Here is a 27,360-nt window from a genome sequence, read left to right as displayed (position 1 = left end):
AATGGTTTTTCTAAAAAATGTATTCTTAAGTCATATAATTGAGAGACCATTTTAAATTTCTTACGGGGAACGAGCATTGCTTTTTATTTCTACTTTTTGTAAATTTTAATAATTAATACTACACAAAGCAAAACAATACCTAAACAACACTATTCAAAACTAAACAACGCTATGATCCTTGAACTGTCACAGTCTCAGACTATGATCCTTGAACTGTCACAGTCTCAGACTATGATCCTTGAACTGTCACAGTCTCAGACTATGATCCTTGAACTGTCACAGTCTCAGACTATGATCCTTGAACTGTCACAGTCTCAGACTATGATCCTTGAACTGTCACAGTCTCAGACTATGATCCTTGAACTGTCACAGTCTCAGATTATGATCCTTGAACTGTCACAGTCTCAGATTATGATCCTTGAACTGTCACAGTCTCAGACCATGATCACTCACTGTCACAGTAGACTATGATCCTTGAACTGTCACAGTCTCAGACTATGATCCTTGAACTGTCACAGTCTCAGACTATGATCCTTGAACTGTCACAGTCTCAGACTATGATCCTTGAACTGTCACAGTCTCAGATTATGATCCTTGAACTGTCACAGTCTCAGACTATGATCCTTGAACTGTCACAGTCTCAGACTATGATCCTTGAACTGTCACAGTCTCAGATTATGATCCTTGAACTGTCACAGTCTCAGACTATGATCCTGGGACTGTCAGTCTCAGACTATGATCCTTGAACTGTCACAGTCTCTGACTATGATCCTTGAACTGTAACAGTCTCAGACTATGATCCTTGAACTGTCACAGTCTCAGACTATGATCCTTGAACTGTCACAGTCTCAGACTATGATCCTTGTACTGTCACGGTCTCAGACTATGATCTTTGGACTGTTACAATCTCCGATTATGATTCTCTGACTGTCACAGTCTCTGATTATGATCCCTGGACTCTCACTGTCACTGATTGTGATCTTTGGACTGTCACAGACTCTTTAAATGTAACATCCTCGGAATATCTGCACAGGACTATCACAGCCTCTAAGTACGATAGATGGAATGTCACTATGATCCTTCGCCTGTCACATGAATCGATTATGTACTGTCACAATCCCTTGTATGGTGGGGCTGTCAGCCTCGGAATATGGCTGTCACATGATCTCTGTATGATCCTTGGCCAGTCGCAAACGTCTTCATCACTTAGGGATGGCTTCCTTAATTAGGATGACATTTCACTGAAATTCTGTTGAAAACGGTGTCCCAACTAACTCCCCAGCTACATCCACACAGCTGTTACGACATGACGGGATCGGCTGCTGTGGTAGCATGAAGATGAATGTATATCGGATTATAAATTGACGTTTCACATAACATGTCTGGGTTGTTGTATTTCAAAACAATTTACCTCGACTGTCTTTTATGTGTTTTGTGCAGACCTTGTATTTGCTCACTAATAGGAAGCAGTTTATTTATCCAAGTGATAAATTATGTTAAAACCGGTAACTGTATTTTCAAAACCGAATCTCTACAACACGGTAATCCCGAAAAACAAAGTAATCTCTATATTGATCTGTACTCGAATATTTGGATGTTTTGGAAGTGTCAATTTGGACTATTATCGTGGTGAGAAATGTCATTTAATCAGAATCATAGTATGTTGTATATGGTATCGCGTACTTGTAATATGTGATTATATTTTGCAGTGATATGACATTGTATAAACAGATTGGTGGGATGATTTATATTTACCACATATGATTATTGTATACAACGCTGGTCGTTTGATGAAGATATGTTTGTCTTTCTTTATATTCTTTTACTGTTTTCACTGTTACCACATATACTATGAAGAGTAATAAAATCATTTGTTTCAATGACAAAAGTTTCATGTTTTAGGTGTTCACATTACCGAACCATACTTGAGGAACTCATGTTAAAACCTATGTTCTGACAATTAAATCCTATGGAACATTGTATATAGCTGCAGATGTTTTCAAGTGATTTTTCTCCTTGACTTTATTTTAAATATAACAACAGAACATGCTGCATATTTTCATACTTATGCATTTATGACTACAATTGCTGCTGAATGAGGGGCAGTGTTGTAGCCTAGTGGGTAAAGCGTTGGCTCCTCACGCCGAAGACCCGGTTTAGATTCCCATGTGGGCAAAATATGTGAAGCCCATTTCTGGTGTTCCCCGCCGTGATATTGCTGGAATATTGCTAAAAGCAGCGTAAAACCAGTCACTCACTCATGGCTGAATGATGTATGTGTGGTTTTGGCAATTATTAACATTTTGAAGCATTGTTTTAAATGTTTAAGGGTCACGTAAGCCAACAAAACAAAGACGTTACATATACCGAACACAATTATTTGGGATGATAAATATTCAAGTGGGGCTCACTCAACATTATTACAAATAAACAAGAAAATTACAGATTTAATTCAGGTGTAAATTGTCCAAAATTACAAGTGAACAAATAAATAATCAGAAGGTTTTATCAAATCAGGCATACTCAGTAGATCATTGATATACTGAGAGAAACAAATAAGGGAACGCCACTTCATGGCAGTGTTCCTTTATTTGTTTCTCATATTTTCTCCCACAGCGCTATTCCAAACTGGTGTTGAAAACTGGAAAATATTATAGGAACACTTGAATTTTCCCGTGTTCCTTCATTTGTTTCTCTCAGTATATGTTCTGCTGACTGAGGTCAACTGTTGCAGACAAGGGCAGACCAGGCAACATTTTTACATCTTTAAATGCCGCCTCCTCATTACCATAACAGCTTTTCCACACGTTCCACAAATTTAGAGGGTTTTTCCTAGAACTGAACACGACAACTAACAACATAGCTGGAATAATAATGGATACTGTGGAAAATAGATAATACCAGTCAAACACAATTGCAGACAAAATACAAATACGGACAATATCCCTTTCTCCCCTTGGACATAACTAAACTAATGGGCAAAAGAAACGATACCAAGTCGAAGTCACTGATATTACAAAACGACAAACCACCATTGCGAAAAGGAAGTGAATTTTAATAACAGGTACATGTTGCCCATACACCTGTCATTAAAATACACTTTCCTTTTTCAAAATGGTGGTTTGCCGTTTTGTAATATCAGTGACTTCGACTTGATATCGTTTCTTTTGCCCATTTGTCTACTACAAACAAGATGAAGAAAGTTACGAGTTACACTGACACCAGACAAAGTACTGACTTGAATGCAACATCCTGCACTTGTTCCTAATGATATATGGTTCAATAAGTATTTATCTCACAAGCGGTTATCTTCCTTACACCGTTGGAACCCGTGGAATAAACTATTTTGGGTCTTCCTTTCATTATTGTGACAACGAATGTAGCAAATTTAATAAAATTCAGAGTCGGCAAAAATATAAACTGCACTGCTAGCATCGTATTTGTGATGTTTTAAACACGTACCAAAACTGAATTGTTCTAGACAGTAATGACAGTAATTCAAATGCAATACTTTCAGATATACAATCACCGATAACTCCTTTGTGCTGATAGAATGGCCACAAATAGTTCACAGCTGCAAAGCTGCAGTCGATAAAACTCTCACAAGAAGGAATCAAGGAATTCGACCATGCAGCTTTGGTCTTGTGTAATATTTCTGTGGGGATATCGGTAATTGTATATAAAGTATTGCATTTGAAATCTTGTCCACAACTGTCTGTGGCATTTCAGCTTTGGTACATGTATTGTACGCATTACAATTATGTTTATTGTTCAGCTGAATATTCTACTGAGCTTATTCCGAGGGATTCGAAAGGTGTAAGGTCTAAATGATGGGAGGTAAATAAATTATGCACCATATATAAGTGTAACTAGCGACCGGAATATCTGCAATCGAGAGGAGTATTTTGTTTTCTTTGAAAGGGGTCTGTGTTAATAAAACATACAGGATAACTTTATTCATTTAATTTGAGTCTTATTGCACACTGCATACAAATAGTGTGACTGATGTATCGCCTGTCAACAGAATAAAACATTAGGTTTGTAACAGCTGGAGTGTAACTCTGCAGGGGATCGAAATTGTTTATTTATTGGAATTGTTTCATAATGTGGATGTCATCAAAGGCTGCTTTATTGTCAGAGACGATCTGGATCTGTCCGCGTTCTCGGATGTCAGTATTGGGTCCTTGTTTGCAGTTCTGGGAGTAATGTATGAATGTGCTCATTATACACTTGGCTTGTTTGTATACATTCTGTCAAACTAGTCATTTGGGGAAACATGGCCATTGGTATGTCCTTAACGTCCATCCATTACCACTGTCAGGAACCTGATCGTATGTAAGCCTTTCAACATGCTACAGTTACTTTTCAGATAATAGTCTTCGTGATATAAAATTCCAAGGAGCAACCTTTACTGACAACAAACAACAGTTTCAACTTTGATATCAATTATTCATGTATTTTCAAACTGACGGTAATAGAAGAACATATTGATTGGGAAACCATACACAAAAGGTAGAATGTTCTACTACAGCAAACAAGCGCTCATAGGAACTAATTGTTTCGGTTGCAGGCCTTTGAAGCTCAAAGATATTGTCCAAATAACATTAATTAATCATTTTACAGCAAAAAGTTTTGCTACACTCAGCAATATTTCAGCTGTATGACGTTGGACTGTAAGGCTTCGGGTTCTGGCGAGACAACTGTGGCAGTAATTGACATCATGGATGAGCAATGGATCTACACAATGTAGATATACTATTCACACTTTGCTAAGGATCAAATCATGGATTCAACCGAAAACTATGATGTGGGGTCAAATTTGGTTTAAATATCTAAGCTTATTGTCAGCATGGATCCAAGGTTTCAGTATGTCATTTCATCTTGTGGATCCCATACCTGCTATTGATAGATGTTGTGTACTTGTAAATGACTCGTACCATGATTTGCAAAATGGTTGATTGGTGCCATGAAAACCATTTTTATGGTTACTCATGTATCAATTGCACAAGGTTAGATTAAAGTGACCGTTTGCCTAAAGAGGGGTTACCGTATTATTATTTATTCAGTTTTAAATGGATACAATTTCAAATTATAAATCTACGTTTAAGTAAAGTTGTGAAGTTTTGTGATCCTTAGCAAAGTGTGAGTAGTATATCATGACCTGCACCAACCACCTTCACCAGCCTGACCACCCGATCCAGTTCGTCACCTCTTACTACCAGCATCGGTAGGGGACGCAAAATGGCTCAGATTATGCCGATGCGACGTTAATTTTCAACTCACTCACTCACCGGTTGCTGGAATTAAATTCAGTCTGACATTGTGTCACACACATATCCCTTAATTCAAACGCTTGTTTTGATTTTTAATTTAGGTCATTTTTTTCTTTTATCTGGCTACGCTACCTTGCTAATCAGCCAATTGTTACCTTACCCTTCACTTAATGAGAGTTTAGGTTAGGTCCTGTAAACACCTCATCGTTGCTTTGTTCTAAATGTCATCTCGTTAAAAGAGCAATATTGAAATGTGTATATGAACGTGTCTTGTTTTATGGGCTGTACAAAATGTCCAACTTTTTGTAAACAGTCATGTAGTCTGATATTCTATCTGTTCGTGAACGGACGACAACGTCACAATGTTGGGTGTACTTGGTCATGCGCTTCAAGGGCAGTGGTATCGACTCCTAGGTTACACAACATCAAATGTTTTCCCATATACTTCTATAGTAACCTTATATTTTTTAAAATTATCCAGGCTATCAACAGCCATTCCATGTACACATGGATACAGTCTGGTCTTTAAACTATAATAAAACACTATTTCTGGCAAAACTGTCCGGCTCATTTTCCGAGCACCGGAAGCGGAACACGTCAACTCCACTTCCGCACCAAATGCCACCTACTGGAAAATATCTGTACACACAATAAGTATAAGTCATGGTGATAAAAATGACAGCACTAAATACTTAAAATTGTGGTCAGTTTTAATTACTGGATGGATGTGCTTTTAAAAAACATAAACATCTTACACTATGTCATCCATTCACAGCTGTCACATGTCTCTGTCTCTTCGGTACCCGCTCAGCGAGCATGGGATTCTGATTTAGTGTACTAGAACCTACCAATAACCACTTGGAGGCTCATACGCAATATACCTCGGCGAGAGAATGAATCTTTGACAAATCGTGACAGTTATACCCACAACGCAACTGTCACACTTCAGTACCTATTATAACCGTTAGGGGCGGTGGGATAGCCTAGTGGTTAAAGCGTTGGCTCGTCACGCCGAAGACCCGGGTTCGATTCCCCACATGGGCACAATGTGTTAAGCCCATTTCTGGTGTCCCCGCCGTGATATTGCTGGAATATTGCTAAAAGTGGCGTAAAACTAAACTCAGTCAGTCAGTCAGTTATAACCGTTACGTGTTCCCTATTCATTCAACATTATCGAACTATTACAAGAAACTAATACCTCCAACAGTTTTAAAAATAGGAAGCTATTTCCAAATATCGCCTGCTTTGTCCAAACCAAAGATTTAGATTTTGTAACCCAATATCTCAGAATATCAAAGAATAAACACAGACCCTCGTGGGCTTACCTATCGAACCACCAATTCTTAACTCGAAACCAAATGAATTTTGATATCCGAAGTCCTAGCAACAAATGTTGTATGACTGTTATCACTGACGGGCACTAAAGCATCCCACGATTACATTTATCAAATAGTAAATATCAGAAAGAAATACAACTCCAAACAGAACCCCAATCACAGACATTGCAATATATCCCACTCCTTGAGACGACTTCCTACCGTCCGGAAGACTTTCCTTTGTCCTTGTGTAGGATTTGAGACTCTTTATGTCCAAAATAAGTTCTTTTGTTATTTTCTTGACCATGTCTTCTTGGTCCACGCGTTGTTTGTTGATGCATCGGCAAGTACATTTTTCGTAGATTGTCCTTCCGAATTTATTCACTGGTGCGTCTGGTGTTGTTGGCGACGCCATAGTCGAGGGCAACGGTGTATCTGTACAATGAGAAACAGCTACTTTACTATGTGTATAGCGTTGGTCCTATTGATTGAACAAATGGAACAAAACCCTACCGAAGATGAAATTTTAAACAGAAGCAATGATTTACAAGACGTCTAATCAATATTTCAATTTATCTCTTTGTTAACTGAATTGGGTTGAAGGAAAACAAAAAGTCAATGTATATTCATACAAGTTTCTTAGCTTGTTGTTCTAGCAAAATTAGTCCATTAAGATGAGTTAAAGCCCTTCGAACATCGCATTTTAAGTTAATCCGCAAAAGAGATTCCCCATTGGACACATTATTTAGTCAGTCTGTAAAAAGACTCAAATATTTTGACATTTTATTAAAAGCCTAAATGAATCAAATTTTACTCATAACTTGCTTGAGAAGTGAATTTATCAGTGTGGTTTTATGCCGCGTTTTACAATCTGCCAAAAATATCACTGATGCCACCGAAATTGGATTCACCTATTTCATCCGTGTGGAAAACTAAACGATGAATAACCGCTATTACCAGCCAGAGTGAGAGAGTTCCAAATGAACTTGGGACTCACGAACAAGCATTGCAACTTTCAAGGACGCACTATAACGCGTCTGTGAGTGAGTGAGTGAGTTTACTTTTACGCCGCACTCAGCAATAGTCAAGTTATATGGCCCCGGTCAGTAAATAATCGAGCCTGGACCTGACAATCCAGTGATCAACAGCATGAGCATCGATCTGCGCAATTGGGAATCGATGACATGTGTCAACCAAGTCAGCGAGCCTGACCACCCGATCCCGTTAGTCGCCTCTTACGACAAGCATAATCGTCTTTTGTGGCAAGCATGGGTTGCTGAAGACCTATTCTACCCCGGATCTTCACGGGTCACTGTCTGTGATGCTCATGCACTCATTCCATCGGAATCAACAACATGCTCTTTGTAACTCACCAACACACTGCATGAAGGGAGTCTCCCAGAAACCTGTACCCAGACATGTGATGTTGGTTGATCCACTGGCGTGTACAAACCCAGGAGTACATCTGTACACCGCGATACTGTTCCGTGTTGTATTGTCTGTGATCACAACAGTGTTGGCAACAACCGGTGGACTGCTGCAGTCGACTATATGCAACACAGATATATGATGGTTTTACTTACAAATCATTTAACGTTCATGCCTACAATGAACAATAACATCGTCATATAAACGTTAGAGCCTGGAAAAGGAAAGAAAATAACATTCCATCTATGTGAATTTTACATGTGATACAATGTTTACCAGTTTCGTAAAATTACTAGCCTGGGATTATTTCACTAATATCCCGCTGTGGAAGAAATAAAAAACGAAATTATGCAGGTCTTAATTGTTTCACCACACCCAGTATGCCCCAGCAAGGGTCTGGTGCCTACAAATCTAGAAACATCATCAAATCAAATCTAGTCTTTCCGTCCCACAACAACAAGGTTCTGGTGAACCAAAGGGAGGAAACCCCAAAGCGAAAATCATTACGAAAGGAGACTTTACCCTACAGGGAATCACTATTGTAACACTTACGTCTTTACGCGCAAAGTTATATCGAAACTTTCATCAAAGGGTGATCAATATAGGTATTAGGTGTGGTTAAAATTGTTACGCGTAAAACTAACGTCTGTACGCATGAACCTTTTATCCCAGTGAAGACTTAGAGCTGCATTACGCGTAAAGCATCTGACTTTACAACGACTAAAGTCACTCACCAACAGAAAGGTATGTGACGGGTTGCTATGTTGGGCCGAATGATGATCCACAAGCGTTGTCCCAAATCAGTAGTCGGTTAGTATTTTCGTCAGTTACAAGTAAAATAACCTACTTATCTTTACGCAGTACAATTTTTTCACCTATACAACACTCAATTCAGATTGGTCAAAGTATTTACACGTAGTAACGATTAACACGTATAATCATACACGAAAGTAATGACGAATAATGAATTAGCTTTACGCGTGAAACATTAACATTACCCGTAAAACGAATAGCGTTACGCGCAAAATAACTCGTTTGACACTCACAAAGCAGCTTTACGCGTATCAAGTGTGTAACGTTTAATCTAACGTTGAATTTTGATTGATCAATGTACTTAGGTGTAATACGTTTAGCTTTACGCCTAAAACAACCACTTGTAAAACGACTATCTTTACATGTACAATAACTAGCTTTACACGTACAAAGCAGCTCTGAGAGTGCATTAAGTGTTTGTAAACCTAGATTGATTTCCCTCGAGTCAAATTCTCTACGCTTAACGTTGATCATCTTCTCATGCTATCCGTTAGCCATATCTGTTCGTATCATTATAACCAGCTTCCAAGTACACCTACGCATACCGTTTATGTAGACTGTAAGTCTTATAGCTCTGAAGTACAGCATCAAACAGCATCCAAACAATGCGTAATTGATATTTAGGCCGTAACATCCCTTGCGTGTCTCTTTCATGCAAATGATGAAAAGGAAAGTATTTGTGAACGTTCATGAAACATTTCGAAACCGTTTTCAACTTTAATCAAAATGGAAATTCAATGTCGTGATTATACGACCATGTTGATGTGTACCTTCACAATATATCCCCGGTTCTTCCCATGTGCCTGTATCGAGGCAGGTGATGACTGGTGACCCCGACACGTGCGCATACCCAGGTTTACACGTGTACTCAACTGTCTCGTTCACAAAACCATCGGTAGGCGAGACCTCGCCTCTGTTTATGGAAGGAGGTTTTCCACAGTTCACTGAAGCAGAAAGGCTTTCTTGTGATAAGATCAACTGTATTTTCTTGTCTCACGCATTGGTGTTATGTATTTTTATGGTTGTCTTTGATGTTCTATAATCGTCTTTACGTTTGAGAGCGGAAGAATTGATGTTATGTTCTTTGGGTTGTGTGTATGTGCGTGTGTGTATGTCTGTTTGTGTGTGTGTGTGTGTGAGAGAGAGAGACAGACAGACAGAGAGAGAGAGAGAGAGTAGGATCCTGTCTTGTTATATAGACACTCCGGTCGTTGTGTGGGCAATACTTTGCTCTTCTCACTATTTTCATGTAAACAGAGCTCTTGCCCAGTTTGTTGTTGTTTTTGGTTGTTGGTGGTGGTTCCTGCCACTAATCTTTTGAAGATGACGACATTCGAAACCATATGGGAAATATATGTTACAATTTCGGGATCATGTCGATGTGTACCTTCACAATATATCCCCGGTTCTTCCCATGTGCCAGTATCTGGGCAGGTGATGACTGGTGAGCCCGACACGTGCGCATACCCAGGTTTACACGTGTACTCAACGGTCTCGTTCACAAACCCATCGGTAGGCGAGACATTGGTTCTGTTTATTGCTGGCGGGTCTCCACAGTTAACTGAAACATATCGTAAAATGTTTACTGATTTCGGAGCCAGGCACTGCCATATTACACTCTGGAAAACGAATCTCTACCAATTAAGATAATAATCAAAATATGGAACAGCTGAAGAACAAACCTTACTTCCTTCATATATAGCACACATTAACGTTCAGGAAAAAAGTAATGGCTAAGGTTTCATTGTTCACATTTTGTTCACTCGAATGATGCTGAAGGTGATTTAGGATGGTGCGACCTAGTTTAGAAAGTCGATATGACATTATAGTGTGATCTTGTTAAAAAAAAAAAAAGTCGATATGACCTAAAGGTGCGATCTAGTTAAAAAGTTCGATTTGACCTGATGGTGCGACCTGGCTCACAAATCGTTATCACATGATGGTGCGAGCTAGTTAAAAAAGTCGGTATGACATGATTGTGGCCTAGTTAAAAAGCGGATATGATGTGATGGTGCGACTAATGGTGCGATCTAGTTCAGAAAGTCGTTTTGACCTGATGGTGCTTTAGTTCAAAAAGTGTGGTGCGGTGGGGTAGCCTAGTTCAGAAAAGTCACGCCGAAGACCTGATTCGAATGCTCACATACAATGTGTGAAGCCCATTTCTGGTGTCCCCCGCCGTGATGTTGCTGGAATATTGCTAAAAGCGGCGTAAAACCAAACTCAGTCAGTAGTTCAAAAGTGGATATGACATGATGGTGCGACCTAGTTCATAAATTTGATATGACATGGTGCGACCTGGCTCAAATGTCGTTATGACATGATGATACGACCTGGTTACAACAATTGTATAGGACAAGATGGTGCAACCTAGTAAAAACTAGACGTTGTGACGTGATTGTCGACCTAGCTCATTCAGTAATTGTAACCATATGGTGCGACCTACATGTAGCTCACTCAGTCGTTGTGAGCAGATGGTGCGACCTTGCTCGTAATGATATGATGGTGTGCACGGGTGTATCTAAATTAAATATAATCGTTGTTTTCATTATCTATTTCTCGAATCTCAAAAAGAAACAACACATATGTTGCCGACTGCTTGTGATAAATGGATCAATATTTCTTCCACTGTCTTGTACTTACCTGCGCATTTCATATCAGCCATTTCCCATACGCCTGTGTCAAGACAGGTGGCCTGGTCAGACCCATACTGCTGCTTAAGGCCATCTCGGCATGAATAAACGGCAGTGTGTCCCAGCAACGTTGAATTGATGTTAACATCTGTATGGTCTATCGACGGAGGAACGCCACAGTCGACTGGAAGGAATTTGAGATTTAAGAAACAACACAGGTTTTAACAACCAACTTATTTCTTAACCAGTGTCAACATCAGAAGCTGTATATATTCCTTTCGAATTATAACATGTATTTCAAGAACATGAACATTGGAAACAAGTTGTCCTGTCACTTCACTGACTCTACAGCGTTGGACCAGATGTCACCAGCCAGAACAGTCTCATCATATTTGATAGTGTTTGTTGTTTAACGCCGCACTCGACACGATACCAGCTATATGACAGCAGTCTAAATAATCGAATCTGCCCAGTCATCAACATTATGAGCATCGATCAACGCAGTTCGGATACGATGACATCAGCGATCCCGTTATTTGCCTCTTGCGACAAGCACGGGTTGTTGAAGGCCAATTCTTATTCTTCACATGCTCATGCCCATGATAGCATGGTTTAGTGCAGTGGCTAAAGGTGGAAATAGATACTTGGCGGACTAAAGCAGGACACTTTGCAAAGTGCTGGGGAATATCATAATAAAATATATTTTTGTGGGGTGCCCGATTTTTGGGCCCCTTTTCCGAAAAATCCAACATGGCGTCCAAGATGGCAGCCAAAAATCAAAGATTTCCACATTTTACACTATATGATCTTACCCCGCTGGATTATAGCAGAAAACCTTGCACAGTGCTAGGGAACATCATGATAAAACATATTTTTGGGATGTGCCCGATTTTTGGGGCCCATTTTCCCCAAAATCCAAGACAGCCGCACAGAATCACAGAGTTCTGAAATCCACCAAGAATGGTCGCCGACTAAAAAAGTCTTCATTTGTTGCAATATGTGAGATATATTCGTCGTTCAAAGGGCTATTTCTAATATTTTCAAGAAATCTAACAAACAAGATCTATGTGTTTTTAGAAAAAGATATAATTCGTCATCCAATTAATGAAAAGGTTTCTGTTTTATTCAGTCACCTCACATCATTTTGTCAAACATCGATCTCTGTGATTGTGAAGTCTCCTTTAACAGTTCCCATTGAAGTTACAGAGCGATGTGCAGAGAAGTTGAGAAGATCTACAAATGCACTTCTTTGAGCATAGAGGTTGAGACTTGCAGCCACATTTGATAATGTTGTTGATAATGGTACCAGCAGAAAACCTATTTCAATAGACACTATTTCAAGCTCTTCCAAACCTACACTTCCAGACAGTTACTGTATAGTTCCTGCAGTAGCCTGCAATGTGGAGAGAGTTGATGTTCCTGGAACTCACACGCATCACCAAAGCTAAAGAAGAATCTTGGCTCAATCACTGCATTGGCCTTCTTGCTAAAGAACATTTGGAAAAGGATGGGTTTATTGCCTTGTGCATTTCATGCTTCTCGTCAATCCCTGGAACAGGTTGCAACAGGAACAAGTTCTCTCCCGCGAAGCTTCTTTAAGGATACAGCAGCAAGTCTTGCTATGGTTAGGCATGGTATGTCTATCAACAAGACGGTCACAGACCATTGCAATCCAGGACAACTCCCAGTCATGGCTGTAGACCAACCATTTTTGCGCTTGCAAATATGTTAAATGGAGATGGCCTAATGTGTTTGGTGAGGACGTGTACACTATCAGGTCTTCACATTGAAATAGCCTTATGGAAAATGGTTGGAGACTTGTTCGAAGATTCTGGGTGGACGTCAGCACTAACAGAAGCGGGTATTGCATCAAGTGGATCAGCTGAATCTTTCATTTCGGTGTCTCATGTTACAAAGACATGCTCATCAAAAGCTGCCATATCACTAGCAAAGCTTCAAAGAGATGCTTACATGTCCTCACTGGAACCGCATGTTCAACAATCAAGACTGAAATTAAATTGGATGTCAGAGAAAAGAGTCCAACATTCAAATACTGGGATTTGATTCTTCATCTCGAGACAATGATACCAATCTTTGTCAAGTCCCATCGCTAAAGAAACATGTTTCTGTACATCCAGGTAATGGAACAACTTGTCCCTTGGTTCTTTGCTCTTGATCACACCAACTAGGCACACTGGCTGTCAGTTTACATCAGAGATATGAAATCCCTTCCTGTTGACAGAAGAGCTTCAGATCCATGCCCAGGTTTTGGATCAACCTCATGAACAAAACAGCAACGTTGTAAAACACTCAGGTGGGGCAGTTGAATTAACAGAAAATTTGCCTTAACTGGATGGATGATATCAGGACCAGAACAAGCAAGAATTCTGCAAGAGTTTGAGAAGCAAGATGACAAGGTGGATATCTTACAGTCAGATTGTGAAATCAGTCATTTCGTGAAATGACTAAACATTTCAGTCATTTTGTGAAATGACTAAGAGGATCAGCCATTTCGCTGTTGGCTATATAAATAGGTTTGGACATTTCCATCTAATTTGATGTAATTGTGCTTGATAACGATTGCCAATATTTGTAATGCACGAAATAAAACGCCAAGACGCATTTTGTGGCCCCAACTCTCAGAAACACAAAACAGATGTCTTAGTCGGATACATGGGAAAGATCGTGCGAAAAATCAGTATAAATGGCCTGTCCAACACTGCAATATCACTGCACATAAAATCACACAGAGAGAATGCCAAGGTTAACCCAGGAAGAAAGAGAACGAGCAGCAGAGATAGTTGAATGTCTTAGTTATTTCATGAAATGACTGAAGTTTTTAGTCATTTCACGAAATGACTGATTTCATAATCTGACTGAAACAGATACAAGAAGCAATGAACAAGCATTTGCTACACAACAGACATTTAAGACTCAAGTCAACAACGTATGTGGCACAGTTGCTTCGATGGGAAATCCCTTCCTGGAAGAGTCTCCTGAACTGATGACCCTTGATTTCAGTCATTTCAGTTGGTGGAGCCGTCGTAGCATCTATGAAATCAATGGAGAAAACAGGAAAAGACAAATATGAGAAGTTTGAAAATGATGTTTCCATTCACAGCCTCAGTGTCAATTCACAGCCTCATCAAGAAAAATCACCTCCTTTTTTCAAGCGACCACAAACAAAACCTCAGTCTGAACCAAACAGCAAACGAATGACCTGAAAAATGACTACAGTCTCTTCAGTCAGGTGTTCATTGATAGTTAGGTACGTCAATCTGATTTAAAGTCAATTCTTTTCTCATGAAAACCACCCGTGGCCACCATCCATATCAATTCATGGAACACTTCATTTGCCAAACTGCAAATCAGAGCTCTTAGATTGTCTTGCATACTTGAGTATGACTGTTGGAGACAACACGAGAAAAGCGAAGAAAAGGCAGTAGAAGAACAGTGTCCCGCCACACTAGACTGCTTAGAATCAAAGGACAAAGAAGAGCTCTTTGCATTCTTAACAGATGGTGTGGCTGGCAGCTCTTACGAACCGGGAAAGGTGATGCTCATAACAGCTGTGGAGTCAGTGGTGACAGCAGGGAAGTGAAGAGGATATGCAGTGCACTGATCAAGAAGAGGCGGATTCCAGAATCTGCCTTCATGTCAAAAATGCTTTGCAAAGAGGTGCTACAAACATCATGACTAGCACTGTCAACACAAATATGTTGTCAAAACTGGTTGAACTAAAGTCTGTTGTTCAGCTGTGGGTGCCATTAGGAAAAGGGAAAAACTTCCTTTTCCTGCACATAATCCATTCCAACCTGTGGACAAAGACCCAGCAGTGTTTTCATAATTTGAGCGATTCACATGCATCATGTCTGACATCACTACATCAGTGAACATAGTCAACAAACTGCGACAAGAGATGTTCTGCCACAGCCGCAAGATCAAGTTGATGCAGAACCTTCCTCCTACTAAGCCTAAATCTAAGCACACATTTTTGAATTTTTATTCACGGAAATTTTAAAGCAACGTTTCCATTATCAGTTCGTATATTTGTTAATTCTGTCGATATTTCTCGTTGAAGTCGCTTCGATTATTTTTCTCGTTATTCAAAGAAGTTAAAAAGGTCGATTTGTCCAGTGAAATAGACTATTTTCTCTTCAAAGTTCCTTCCGGATCATAGTATTAAAATTAAGGGGCCGAACTATGTCCGGGTTAAAAACATGCTATTGCCCTATACCTGTCTCTGTTTTATGCAGTACTGTAGTGTAATGTTAATATCAAGTTCTTCCACGTTGTAAGCTTCATTCGATCACGTCATTAATCGACCGTGGTTAATCTAGGTGGATAAAGCGTTTGCTCGTCACACCAAAGACTGGGTTCGATTCCCTTACATGGTATCATTGTGAATCCCATTACTGGTGTTCCCCCGCTGAAATATTTATAAGTGGATGAATGCATTTCATCTCAGTCCTTTCACTAGCTCACTGAAAATAGACACGGGTCAATGAATGCCACACCGTAAAGCTTCCCTGACTTAACTCATGACGGAAGAAATGGCCTATTGACTACGTTAGCCATGCCTCGGGTTAACCTAGTGGTTAAAAGCATTTGCTCGCCACGCCGACGACCCGGGGTCAATACCGCCATGGGTACAATGCGTGAAAACTCAATACTGGTGTCCCCCGCCGTGATATCGATGGAATATTACTAAAAGCTGCATGAAACAATATTCACTCCGCTCACTCCGGTGGGGATACAACTATACACAAAATAAATAAAAATTATGAAACATGAAATAAATTTATTATGAAACATCGGAATACAAAAATTGGGTCAGGCGGTAGATGGGAAACAGGAAAAATATGGACAGCCTCATCAATACATGTACACAATAATCCTCATGGACCGTAATCCGCACAAGTTCTAGACGCCAGTTGACCCAGCAGTGTTTGTCACCCAAAGCCCGCAGGCATGATCGGATATTTACATGACCTACACTTGCCGTCACCAATCTCTGTTGTAAATCTAAGATTCAATTTCGACAGGTATATTACCAAACATCCTTTGATATATGTTTATAGTTCACTCGTTTGACCTTATACACGGGATGATATCCATGAATATGTTCTTGGTTTGTCAGAAACATGCACATATTTCACTGGGTTTGTCAGAAACAGGCGCGTATTTCACTGGGTTTGTCAGAAACAGGCGTGTATTTGACTTGGTTTGTCAGAAACACGCACGTATTTCATACCGATATCACCTGTTTTTTTACAGTGTTTCCAGGATCCTTCGTGGCGTGTCAGATTGCTGTATTGCTAGTGCTAGTATTGTTGTGTTGGGTGAAACTCGGCATGGATATTTATCTGGCAATCCTGGGAGCAATCAGGACGAACCAGGGTCCTGATCCACAAAGCGTTCGTAACGTTACGACCTGTCGTAACTTCGTACCATATCATTGACTTACGAATGGCGCAATGCTACGAACGCTTTGTGGATAGCATCAGAGGATTCGTACCCACGGATTCAGACCCAGAATGTTTCTGGCGTGCCAAAGCGACGCAGCTCTGCACAGCGAATTGTTCGCCTTAGCCTCAGACATGATTGTACGCTGGCTGGCACACTTCACTACATTTGGAGTAGTTAATGCAGATGGCCACTTCTGGGCTCATTTTAATAAGGGGCGGTGGGGTAGACCCGGGTTCGATTCCCCACGTGGGTACAATGTGTGAAGCCCATTTCTGGTGTCCCCCGCCGTGATTTTGCTGGAATATTGCTAAAAGCGGCGTAAAACTAAACTCACTCACTCATTTTAATAATACTATAATACTTTTTTTTTCGTTTACGCCGCTCTCGGCAATATTCCTGCCACTTGAAAGTAATCGAAACTGGACCAAACAGTCACCTGTTTGACATCGTGAGCATCGATCTGCGCCATTTGGATACGATGACATGTTTCAATCAAGTCATCTTGTCTGACAACCCGATCCCGTTAGTCGCCTCTTACAACATGCATAGGGTTGCGGAAAACCAATTTTAACACGTATGATTGTTGTGTGTGCGTTTGTTTAACTCAGCACTCGTCGCCCTAATGTGATAGTAGAATTAAGATAACCTATTCTAGTCCCAATCCACAAAGCGTTCGTAACGTAACAACCAGTCGTAACTCTATAGTTTAGCATAGGCTTACGAATGTCATAGCCTTACTAACGGGACCCTGATTTTGAATTTTTAAGTTGTTCATAGTTCATTAATGACAAAACCACTGGTAAATTGTACCACCCTAATCATAAGTATTGCCCTGTTTGGTATTCCCTTATTTGTCAGCCACTGGGTGTACGTGATTAATTTTCTCAGCCCCATTATCTCAATCATACATGTGTACGAATCCGTCTAATCCTTATCTAAACTGACTTCTATGTGTTAGCATCGGAAACAAAATTCAATTATCTTATCCGCTGTAATTACTTAAAAGCCACATCAACTCACATGATCAACACTGGCTATCGGTAAACATGCTTCTGTACATCGCTGTAATTCTGCCTGATCTTGGGCCAGTTGAGTTGTAAATAGCGTTTCGTGTATCGGGCGTGTCACCTTAAAGGAAATCACTGTCCGTTCTAATTGGGTCAGGTCGGTAAGTCCGACCATTGGATGGGTGGAAAAACAAACTGATCGGTTTGCAGGGGTATGTCGTTAACGTCGACTGGTTCAAGACAATAGGCAGTCAACGGTACGGTTACTGCTAAAATGTTCACCTGAAAATAACTGAACAAGGACCACGCTGTAAAATGACATTATTATTTGTGCATTCATTTAGACAGTAATTTCTATTATCTACATGATAAATAATGAATATACATATGCTCACTGTATATAATAAGCAAAGAATCCCATTTACCAATGCTTTAAAACAGTACCTCAACAATGCCAACACTTTTTTGATCTCAAGCACATTCTGACAAATCCCAAATTAATTAAACCACTCAGTAAATATCTCATTCATACAAAATTATACCAAACAATATAGCAACAAAAAACAGTAATACCACTTTTTACCATTTTAAAATTGTTATAAATAGGTATGTATGTTCTTTTAATTTTCAAATTTTAACCTTTTACATGTTTATCATTATTTCCATAATAAAGATGTTTTAAACATGGGTTGGTTAAAGAAAATACAATAACAATAACAATAACCACTTACTACACTACATCTAAATATGCATATACTAAATTCCAAATCTCTGTTACTCTTTACTTATTTCATATTCTTTACCTTTTTTGAATTCGGCCTCCCGTTCAAATTTCCCTTAACACTCAGATTTTGTTTGTTTATTTTATGTTCTTTTTTGGGTAGTACACAACCACTCTTTCAAAATTTCTATTTTTTGTTCCCCTTCATTTCTTAATAAGTGTACTACCCTGTCGCCGAAATACCTTAATTGTGCGTGCGACGTTAAATAAAGCAAATAACAACAGCCCACTGTCGAGACTGTTGATCTGCAGTCTTTTCTGGATGGGATGCATCTCCACGAGATCCTTTCTCCCATTCCCCTGTTCACAATGTACATATAATAACATTTACATATATGTATCTTACACCACGAGAAGTAGGCAGAAACTTGTAGTCTAACCGTACATTTGCCATAACTAAAGTTGTAGAAATGGTGATGAAAACTGTCATTTCCAACATTCTTATAGCAAGCAAGTTTATGTAAGAAATTGAATAACTCACTACTAATGAACTGAGTGAATGAATGTTCATATTATTAATCAAAGTCATTGAGTTCACTTTTGAGTTTAGTTTTACGCCGCACTCAGCAATATTCAAGCTATATGGCGGCGGTCTGTAAATAATCGAGTCTGGACCAGGCAATCAGTGATCAACAGCATGAGCATCGATCTGCGCTATTGGGACATGTGTAAAGTATATGTGCGGGACTTGGATATATTCTTTGAGCATACTGAGTTTCTGACTGAGTATGGTTTTGCGCTGCCACTTGTTAGCAACATTCCAGCAATATTACGACGGGGACACAAGGAATGGGCTTCACACATTGTACCCATGTGGTCCCAGCTGAGGTGGGACGGAAGGTTAGCCTTTGTGGTGACAGCGTTCGCTCGTCACGCCGAAGGTCCAGGTGTAATTCCCGACGTGGCTACTATGTAGAAAGTACCATTTCAGGTGTCCCGCGCGATAATTATACAATGTTGTTAAACGCTTCTAGAAACATACTTAGTCACTCACTCACTAACGGACGGTCATGTCACACCGTTTGTCATTCGGTTGATCATCTGTCCATACATTTTCTTTTCGGTTGATCACTAGATTGTCTGGTCCAGACGCGGTTACTTACAGACCACCGCCATATAGCTGGTACCTTGCTGAGTGCGGATTTTAAACAAGAAACGAATACACAATTTAAGAAATAACCCTTTTCGCCACATCCCTTGAAACGCCGCCATAGCATCGTCTCTTTACCTTAAATCGTCCTTTGATCGTCGGTCCATATCTTTGTTTCGCCATATCCCTTGAAACACCGACACAGAAAGGTCTTTACCTTAAATGCTGTAGTGATATCTTCATGTATTTAACACAGACACTATGGACAGTTACTGTGGTAATACCGTGGACATGGACGACTCAAACTTGGATTCAATGAAGCTGCGCCTGACCTACTCCAGCAAGTACAGAAGCAACATGGACTGTAAAATGCGTATCAAGACCAGATCTGGCCAACGCTTGTCGTTCAAGTTCCTCGATATGGATATTGCTAAGATTTTCACTTGTGATGACTACTTGGAGATACGCGATGGATCGTCTTCCTCTTCATCAGGTTAGTGCCTTGCAAATAGTATAGTTCTTTGAAGGGCAAACATGAGTCAAATGATTTTTGGATATCAAATAAATTTATTATTCACGACGTCTGGGGGTCATTACTTCTCCAGGTTAATGGTAGATATGGACAGTATATGTCCATATCCAGTCTGTATCATAAATTTATTCAATGTCAGTCAGGTGAGCAACAGTAAATCATAGGTTCTGTGAAGGGCATTAAGAAGTGCAAAGCGTTAGTCAAAGGGTTTTTGGATATCAACTGAATCTATTAGACAGAACGTTTGGGAGTCAATTCTGTACTTCTTCAGTGAGTGCCTTGCAAATAGTAACGTTCTTTGAAGAAGTGAAAAACGTGAGTCAAATGATTTTTGGATATCAACTAAATTTATTATTCACGACGTCTGGGGGAAATTTATTTTCTTCTCCAGGTTAATGATAGATATGGACAGTATATGTCCGTATCCAGTCTGTATCATAAATGTATTCAAGCCAGTCAGGTGAGCAACAGTAAATCATAGGTTCTGTGACGGCATTAAGAAGTGAAAAACGTTAGTCAAAGGGTTTTTGGATATCAACTAAATGTATTAGACACGACGTTTGGGAGTCAATTATTTACTTCTCCAGGTTAATGGTAGATATGGACAGTATATGTCCGTATCCAGTCTGTATCATTAATTTATTCAATGTCAGTCAGGTGAGCAAAATTAAATCATAAGTTCTGTGACGGGCATTAAGAAGTGAAAAACGTTAGTCAAAGGGTTCTTGGATATCAACTAAATGTATTAGACACGACGTTTGGGAGTCAATTCTATACTTCTTCTTCGGTGTGTGCTTTTACAAACTGTCAATCTTTGAAGGGGCACTAAAAGAGTGAAAAACATGGAGTCAAGAGTTTTTGGATATCAACTAAATATATTAGACACGACGTTTGGGGAGTCAGTTCGTTTCGTGAGTGAGTGAGTTTAGGTTTACGTCGCACTCAGCAATATTCCAACTATATGGCGGCGGCCTGTAAATAATCGAGTCTGGACCAGACAAGCCAGTGATCAACAGCATGAGGCATCGATCTGCGCAATTGGGAACCGATGACATGTGTCAACCAAGTCAGCGAGCCTGACCACCCGATCCGTTAGTCTCCTCTTACGACAAGCATAGTCGCCTTTGTAGCAAGCGTGGGTTGATGAACACCTTTTCTACCCCGGATCTTCACGGGCCAATTCGTTTCGTCTTCACGTGAATGACATATACTGGATATGGGCTGGATATGATATTTTTATCGTTTGAGGGACGAATGAGATAGAAATTACTTTCTCTAGCGTAGAAATACATCAAAGGGGTGTAGTTCAGTTGTAGGTGGCGCCTAATGAGAGTATATAAGGCGTATGATATTTGAATTGTCATTCTCGCTTGTTGTGCACCAAGTATACATTGCGTCATGGATACTTCTGAATCTAGCAATCCATTAACGACAAACTCGACGCCATTTTAAATGAGTATGGACTCTTCTCAGGTGGATTTGGAACGCAACATCCAATCTAGAATAGAGGCTAGTCTCGAGGGTGTGAGAGAAGAGTTTGCGAAAACCACAAACGAAATTCAGAAATTGAAGGCCGATTAAGACTTTACATGGCCTAGAAGGTAATAGAATCCAGTACAATTTTAACACAGAGACACTTGAGGCCTTTCGTTAGATTGAATTTGGTCCCTAGAGTGATGAGAGGTTAGACTACATTAAAGAAGCTGTGCATAGCGAGGTATCCAGGATAGAGAGAATCGTAATAAGTTGATACGAACAGCTGATTCTTCCGAAGCTGGTTGGGAGACGGTACGTCGCTACGTGTCACGTGATTTGGCTGGAGAACTCTGATGATGACAGGCGTATTACGCGAGCAGAGAACAAGGCTATCAAAGAAATCTGCCAAGAATCTGCGATCTTCACGTGGACACCGACCTGCATCCAGTACCCAGTCTGTGCAGACGCGGTGGTGCACAACATAAGCATCAATGTGTGTTATGTTATTTGTTGTATTGTGTTGGAGGGGCTAGGCGAAATGTCCATATCCTGTATATCTGTGTATCATAAAATTCCCTTCACCGCTGTGTAAATATATGTTGCGTGCTTCCGTTTTCCTCATCATCAAACGAATATGATCAGAGAAAATCATGTGACGTTCAGGTCCTTGAGTTGCTATTTTAGGAGATATTCGCCTGAAGTATTGTCTACGCCTGGGAATTTTACAATCCTGCGGCACAAAACCCCCAGAAACCAAACCAATATCTATGCTGTTTCAGGAGAGTTGGTACATCTACGACAAAGAGAAACGTTTTTTCTTTTTCAGTCTTGGAGTTTACCAGATATTATTGGGGAGACCATACCATCTAGCCTAACTCAGCAAGCCCAGGAGAAACGCTTTTCTGAAGTTTTGAAAGCGGCTCCTACAAAGGAGGGATGACAGCTTCGCCATCCTTGTGACCGAAGCTTTCAACTTGCGAATTTGAGGCAAAGACACAGGTGTCATTTTATGCTGGCAAAATGATTTAAGTTGTTTGTCTGTTTTATTATTTTTTAGTATAATAATCTCTTTTTATAGCGCCGAGTTCCAGCTCGGCTGCTCCTGAAGCGCTTGTTTTTCCCTCGATCGTAGGATGTCAATCTCAGCGGCACAACGTATTATCAATCTCTCAACTCCCTGTAAGTATACCATCCTCGATAATCTCCAGGATATACGTTACGATCACTCTCCACTATACCCTGGATGCATCCACGGCTTGGGGCGATGATTTTATTACCTCCCTTGGCTGGCTTTTTATCCAGTCAGGTGCCTACGCTGGGAAGTTGAGCGTACCAATCACTACTCACTATCGCGTCTTAAATTATCTAACCGTTTAAACTTGGCAACACAATTGATGCAGAGGTACTCTGAAAAAAGTAGAAGGAGTTCTTTCATATATTCTTTTTAAAGTTTCAGATCTGTGAATTTGTCTTTATTATTTCCCCAAAATCTGAGTGGCACTGCGAACAAACCTTTGCGACTGCGACCGCTATCTGTGTTGACACTGGCAAGCTCGGTTGTAACGGCGGCTTAGCTGATTGGCTACTGTGAGAATGCGGAGCCAGCCAAGGGAGGTAATAAAATCATCGCCCCAAGCCGTGGATGCATCCAGGGTATAGTGGAGAGTGATCGTAACGTATACCCTGGAGATTATCGAGGATGATGTATTTATTCTTAAAGTTTATATTTAGCTATCAACCAAACTATCATGGGTTTGAATTTCAGGTTCCTGAGATTTTCCTGACTTGTGGGGTGTCATGATTATTTCGGGTTTCCTCCAACATAAAACAGGCAGTGAAATATTGTGCATTTGTTAAAGATACGAAGTGTAACAGCGACGAATTTTCCTGCGACAACGGCCGGTGCATCGACCAAAGTCTGTACTGTGACTCATATGACAACTGCGGCGACGACAGCGACGACTGCTACATGGATACAAATTGGTGGGTCTGGATGGTCATCGGCATCGTTGTCTTCATCATATTCTGTGCTATCGTTATTACCGTACGTCATCTGTTGTTGCTGCTGCAAGAGGCATCTCGTGGAACAGTACTTAAGGTAAGCTGGCAGAATCAAATCTCCATCCCATTGGTCATAGCGGTTGAGACCCGTGAAGATCCGGGTTAAAATTGGTCTTCAGTAACCCATGCTTGTAAGAGGCGATTAACGGGATCGGGTGGTCAGGCTCGCTGATTTGGTTGGATACATGTCATCGTATTCCAGTTGCGTAGATCGATGCTCATGCTGTTGATCACTGGCTTGTGTGGTCTAGACTCGATTATTTACAGACCGCCGCCATTTAGCTGGGATATCGCTGAGTGCGGCGTAAAACTAAGCTCACTCACTCACTTATTCAATGAGTCATAGCGGTCAGAATTCTACATCTGTCGTCACCACTGGAGAAAATGACATTTCGGTTGTCCTTTAAATGTCCGTTTGAGCGCGTTTGTTGTTTGACGCCGCACTCAGCAATATTCCAGCTATATGGTGTCGGTCTGTAAATAATCGAGTCTGGACCAGACAATCCAGAAATCAACATCATGAGCATCTCTCTACGCAATTTTGTCAACACATGCGTCAGCCAAGTCAGAGAATCTGGTCACGCATGGATTACTGAAGACCGTTTTGTAACCCGTATCTTTCGGATTGACCACGTAAGCAGTCAAATTGGTATCTCCTTTGACAAGGAGAAGAGACTTCAGAATCGGAGGAACAGAGTTATATGTTTTTTTGTAGTCAATCTAGCACATGGAGAGGTTGCGGTGATATGTTTTAGCCTCTTCCAAAATCATTTTCTGTACATGTTCTTGCTCCCTTCTGCTCTCTGTAAATGATATCATTAGCAGAGCAGTATGACAACACGAGGTTTGTCAAACACCCTGTGAATAATTTGTATTGTGTATTCAAACATGTGATTGGGCGGAAGTTTTTGGGATCAGTCAAGTCTCCTTTTTGGGAAGGAGTATTGTGCGACCTTTGCAGAACCATGGAGGAACATCATCTGTGTCCACGAGAGAATTGAAACAGTGAAGTAATGGTGTTTTGACACATGGGAATAGTTTCCAGTACCGGTTTCGAATGCCATCAGGCCCTGGAGCTGTATTAGACTTGGACCTTTTTATAACACTTTTCAGGCAATCTGGTGAGATGTTATAGACAAACGACCTAGTTCATTACTTTCTTATGCATTGCATGGTCATAATCACGGACCCATGGTGCCTCAAGGTTACAGTCGCCGGGTACAGACCACAACTGTTCCAGAACCTTGCATTGGCAGCCATGGGAGGCCGTTTATCATGCCCACCATCACCATTTGTTTTAAGTTGCCTGCAGAAGTGTTTTTCATTATTTCTAAAAAGTTTATTTTGTTTGAAGAATTTAATTTTCTCTTCCCATTTTCTCTTTCATTCAGGCCAAACTTTTATTTTTGCCTTTAGGGAATCGACAATTTGAAGAAGCATCTTTTCTTTCGTTGTCTTATACTGTAATTTTAATTTTCTCCAAATTGACTTTTGTCGTTTAGACATGGGATTCCGTCATGATCTTAACTTCAGGCACAGCTCTATCCAAGAAATGTATTTTCTAGTTCCCGTCAGTTTTACAAGAAACCGTTTTTTCTTTGGTGTATTGTTCTTAGTATTAGATGATTTTTTCTTTGAAGTTCCTCCAAGGTTCGAACGGCAGCATAGGCACAGCAGTTAACTTCATGTAATGAACAGTCCGCAGAAGGTTTCATAGAAATAATGTAATTTAATAAATTAATTTCATTTTGGGGAAAAGATTCACTTGTTTGTTTGATTGGCCTCCGTTTTTCTAAAGGTATGTCAGATATTTCATCATAAACAGTATGAAACAATATACACACAGGATTTTCGGAAAGATATGCAACTGAGGAAGAGATAGAGTGAGGGTCCGAAACTAACACTTATCAGAGGGGTACAGAAAGTCGGCAGTCTAGACTACCAGTTGTCAGACTTCCATTTTTGTGGAAGTCGCGGTGGCTGAGCGGGTTAGGCGGCTGACTTTGTGTGCTGGCGATTAGGTGCCTGACACTGAGGGTGTGGGTTCGCATCCTAGATGGGACTCAACCCAACAAAAGTACTTAAAATCTGTACTTTACTAAGAAAGTGTAATCCCAAAATAACATATGTTACATTTGACCACTTTCTAAATGGCACTGTGTAGACATTTCCTTCTCACGGTTACTACACACGTTTTGAAAACTTTATGATAGCCTTTATCATACAACTTTTGAGCAAGAGGCATAAGGCGCTCTTCATTGTACCAGTAGAAGTAGGAGAGTATATTCAGAGTCGTTGGTTGGTTGGTTTGTTGTTTAACGCCGCACTCAGCAATATTCTAGCTATATGGCGGCGGTCTGTATATAATCAAGCCTAGACCAAACAATCCAGTGATCAACAGCATGAGAATCGATCTACGCAACTGGGATGCGATTACATGTGTCAACCAAGTCAGCGGGCCTGACCACCCGATCCGTTAGTCGCCCCTTACGACAAGCATGGGTTGCTGAAGACCCATTCTAACCATGATCTTCACGGGTATTTTCAGAGTCAATGGAGTTATTGCCAGTTTGTACACAAATGCTATCCCAAGTTTGTACACGAATGTTAATATCAATCATGAAGTCAACATTTCACAAATTGCTTTGATCTTAAACGTCAAATGACAACTGCTTTCATTTTTTGACAACTTGTCAACGCTGACCTGTGCATGTAATGCTGACAACCCAGTTACCACGGGAATTACAGTAACCCGTTCCCTTGCCAGATTTCATCGTGTATCCTTCGATGCATTCGTATGTCACGGCCTCGTCGGCGAGCTTGTAGAACGTTGATGACGGCGGGGTTGTTATCACTGCGAATGGCACTGCAGGAGGCTGACCGCAATCGACTGCAAAAAGGGTCAATAAGAGTGAATAAGTTTAGTTTTACGCCGCACTCAGCAGTATTCCAGCTATATGGCGGCGGTCTGTAAATAATCGAGTCTGGACCAGACAATCCAGTGGTCAACCGAATGAGCATCGATCTGCGCAATGGGGAACCGATGACGTGTCAACCAAGCCAGCGAGCCTGACCACCCGATCCCGTTAGTCGCCTCTTGCGACAAGCATGGGTTACTGAAGGCCAATTCTAACCCGGACCTTCACGGGTAGGGTCAACAAGAATATCAGACACGATTTAAATTATACGATCATACAATAAAATATACTCTTCCAAAGAAGAAATGGGGAGGAATTCAATAAGGTGGAATTCAAACACTTATTCAGTTCATTCCGAGCCGAGACGGAACAGAGCAGTTTTTGAGGGTCCATGGTGATTACATCAGATATTGGAGACAACGCCCAACTGGGAACGGACGCCTTCATTTATTGAACTTTTTCTAAGCTATAACTGTTAACAAACATTTGATCTTTTATACTGTAACATGTGGCTGCAACTGAATTACATGAGTTATCTCACTTTAAAGCCAGCAGATTAAATCCCT

The 27,360-nt window shown here is 40.4% G+C and overlaps 3 protein-coding genes across 3 annotated transcripts in view; 1 reads left to right on the top strand and 2 right to left on the bottom strand.

The window, feature by feature from the left end:
* Nucleotides 1–6,354: 6,354 nt before the first annotated feature.
* Nucleotides 6,355–11,641, bottom strand: LOC124290799 (CUB and sushi domain-containing protein 1-like). Its single transcript, XM_046727624.1, has 5 exons — nt 11,471–11,641; nt 10,218–10,391; nt 9,601–9,774; nt 7,963–8,136; nt 6,355–7,024 (listed from the first exon to the last, which is right to left on the bottom strand). The coding sequence occupies exons 1-5, from the start codon at nt 11,490–11,492 to the stop codon at nt 6,681–6,683; spliced, it is 888 nt and encodes a 295-aa protein (XP_046583580.1). The 5' UTR covers nt 11,493–11,641; the 3' UTR covers nt 6,355–6,680.
* An 8,414-nt stretch (nt 11,642–20,055) lies between these two features.
* Nucleotides 20,056–25,567, top strand: LOC124290804 (vitellogenin receptor-like). Its single transcript, XM_046727630.1, has 3 exons — nt 20,056–20,300; nt 23,675–23,913; nt 25,517–25,567. Exons 1-3 carry the CDS (start codon nt 20,069–20,071, stop codon nt 25,565–25,567), a joined length of 522 nt encoding a protein of 173 aa, XP_046583586.1. The 5' UTR covers nt 20,056–20,068.
* Nucleotides 25,568–26,569: 1,002 nt separating this feature from the next.
* Nucleotides 26,570–27,360, bottom strand: part of LOC124290803 — a 36,011-nt gene continuing 35,220 nt past the window's right edge. The window contains exon 6 of the mRNA XM_046727629.1: nt 26,570–26,766. Within this exon, the coding sequence (XP_046583585.1) occupies nt 26,570–26,766 (197 nt within the window). The remainder of the gene's footprint in view (nt 26,767–27,360) is intronic.

The sequence above is a fragment of the Haliotis rubra genome, unplaced genomic scaffold (genome assembly GCF_003918875.1).
Source record: "Haliotis rubra isolate DU_JTF1 unplaced genomic scaffold, ASM391887v1 Scf475, whole genome shotgun sequence".
Classification (NCBI taxonomy): domain Eukaryota; kingdom Metazoa; phylum Mollusca; class Gastropoda; order Lepetellida; family Haliotidae; genus Haliotis; species Haliotis rubra.
This window is presented reverse-complemented; position numbering and strand designations above follow the sequence as displayed.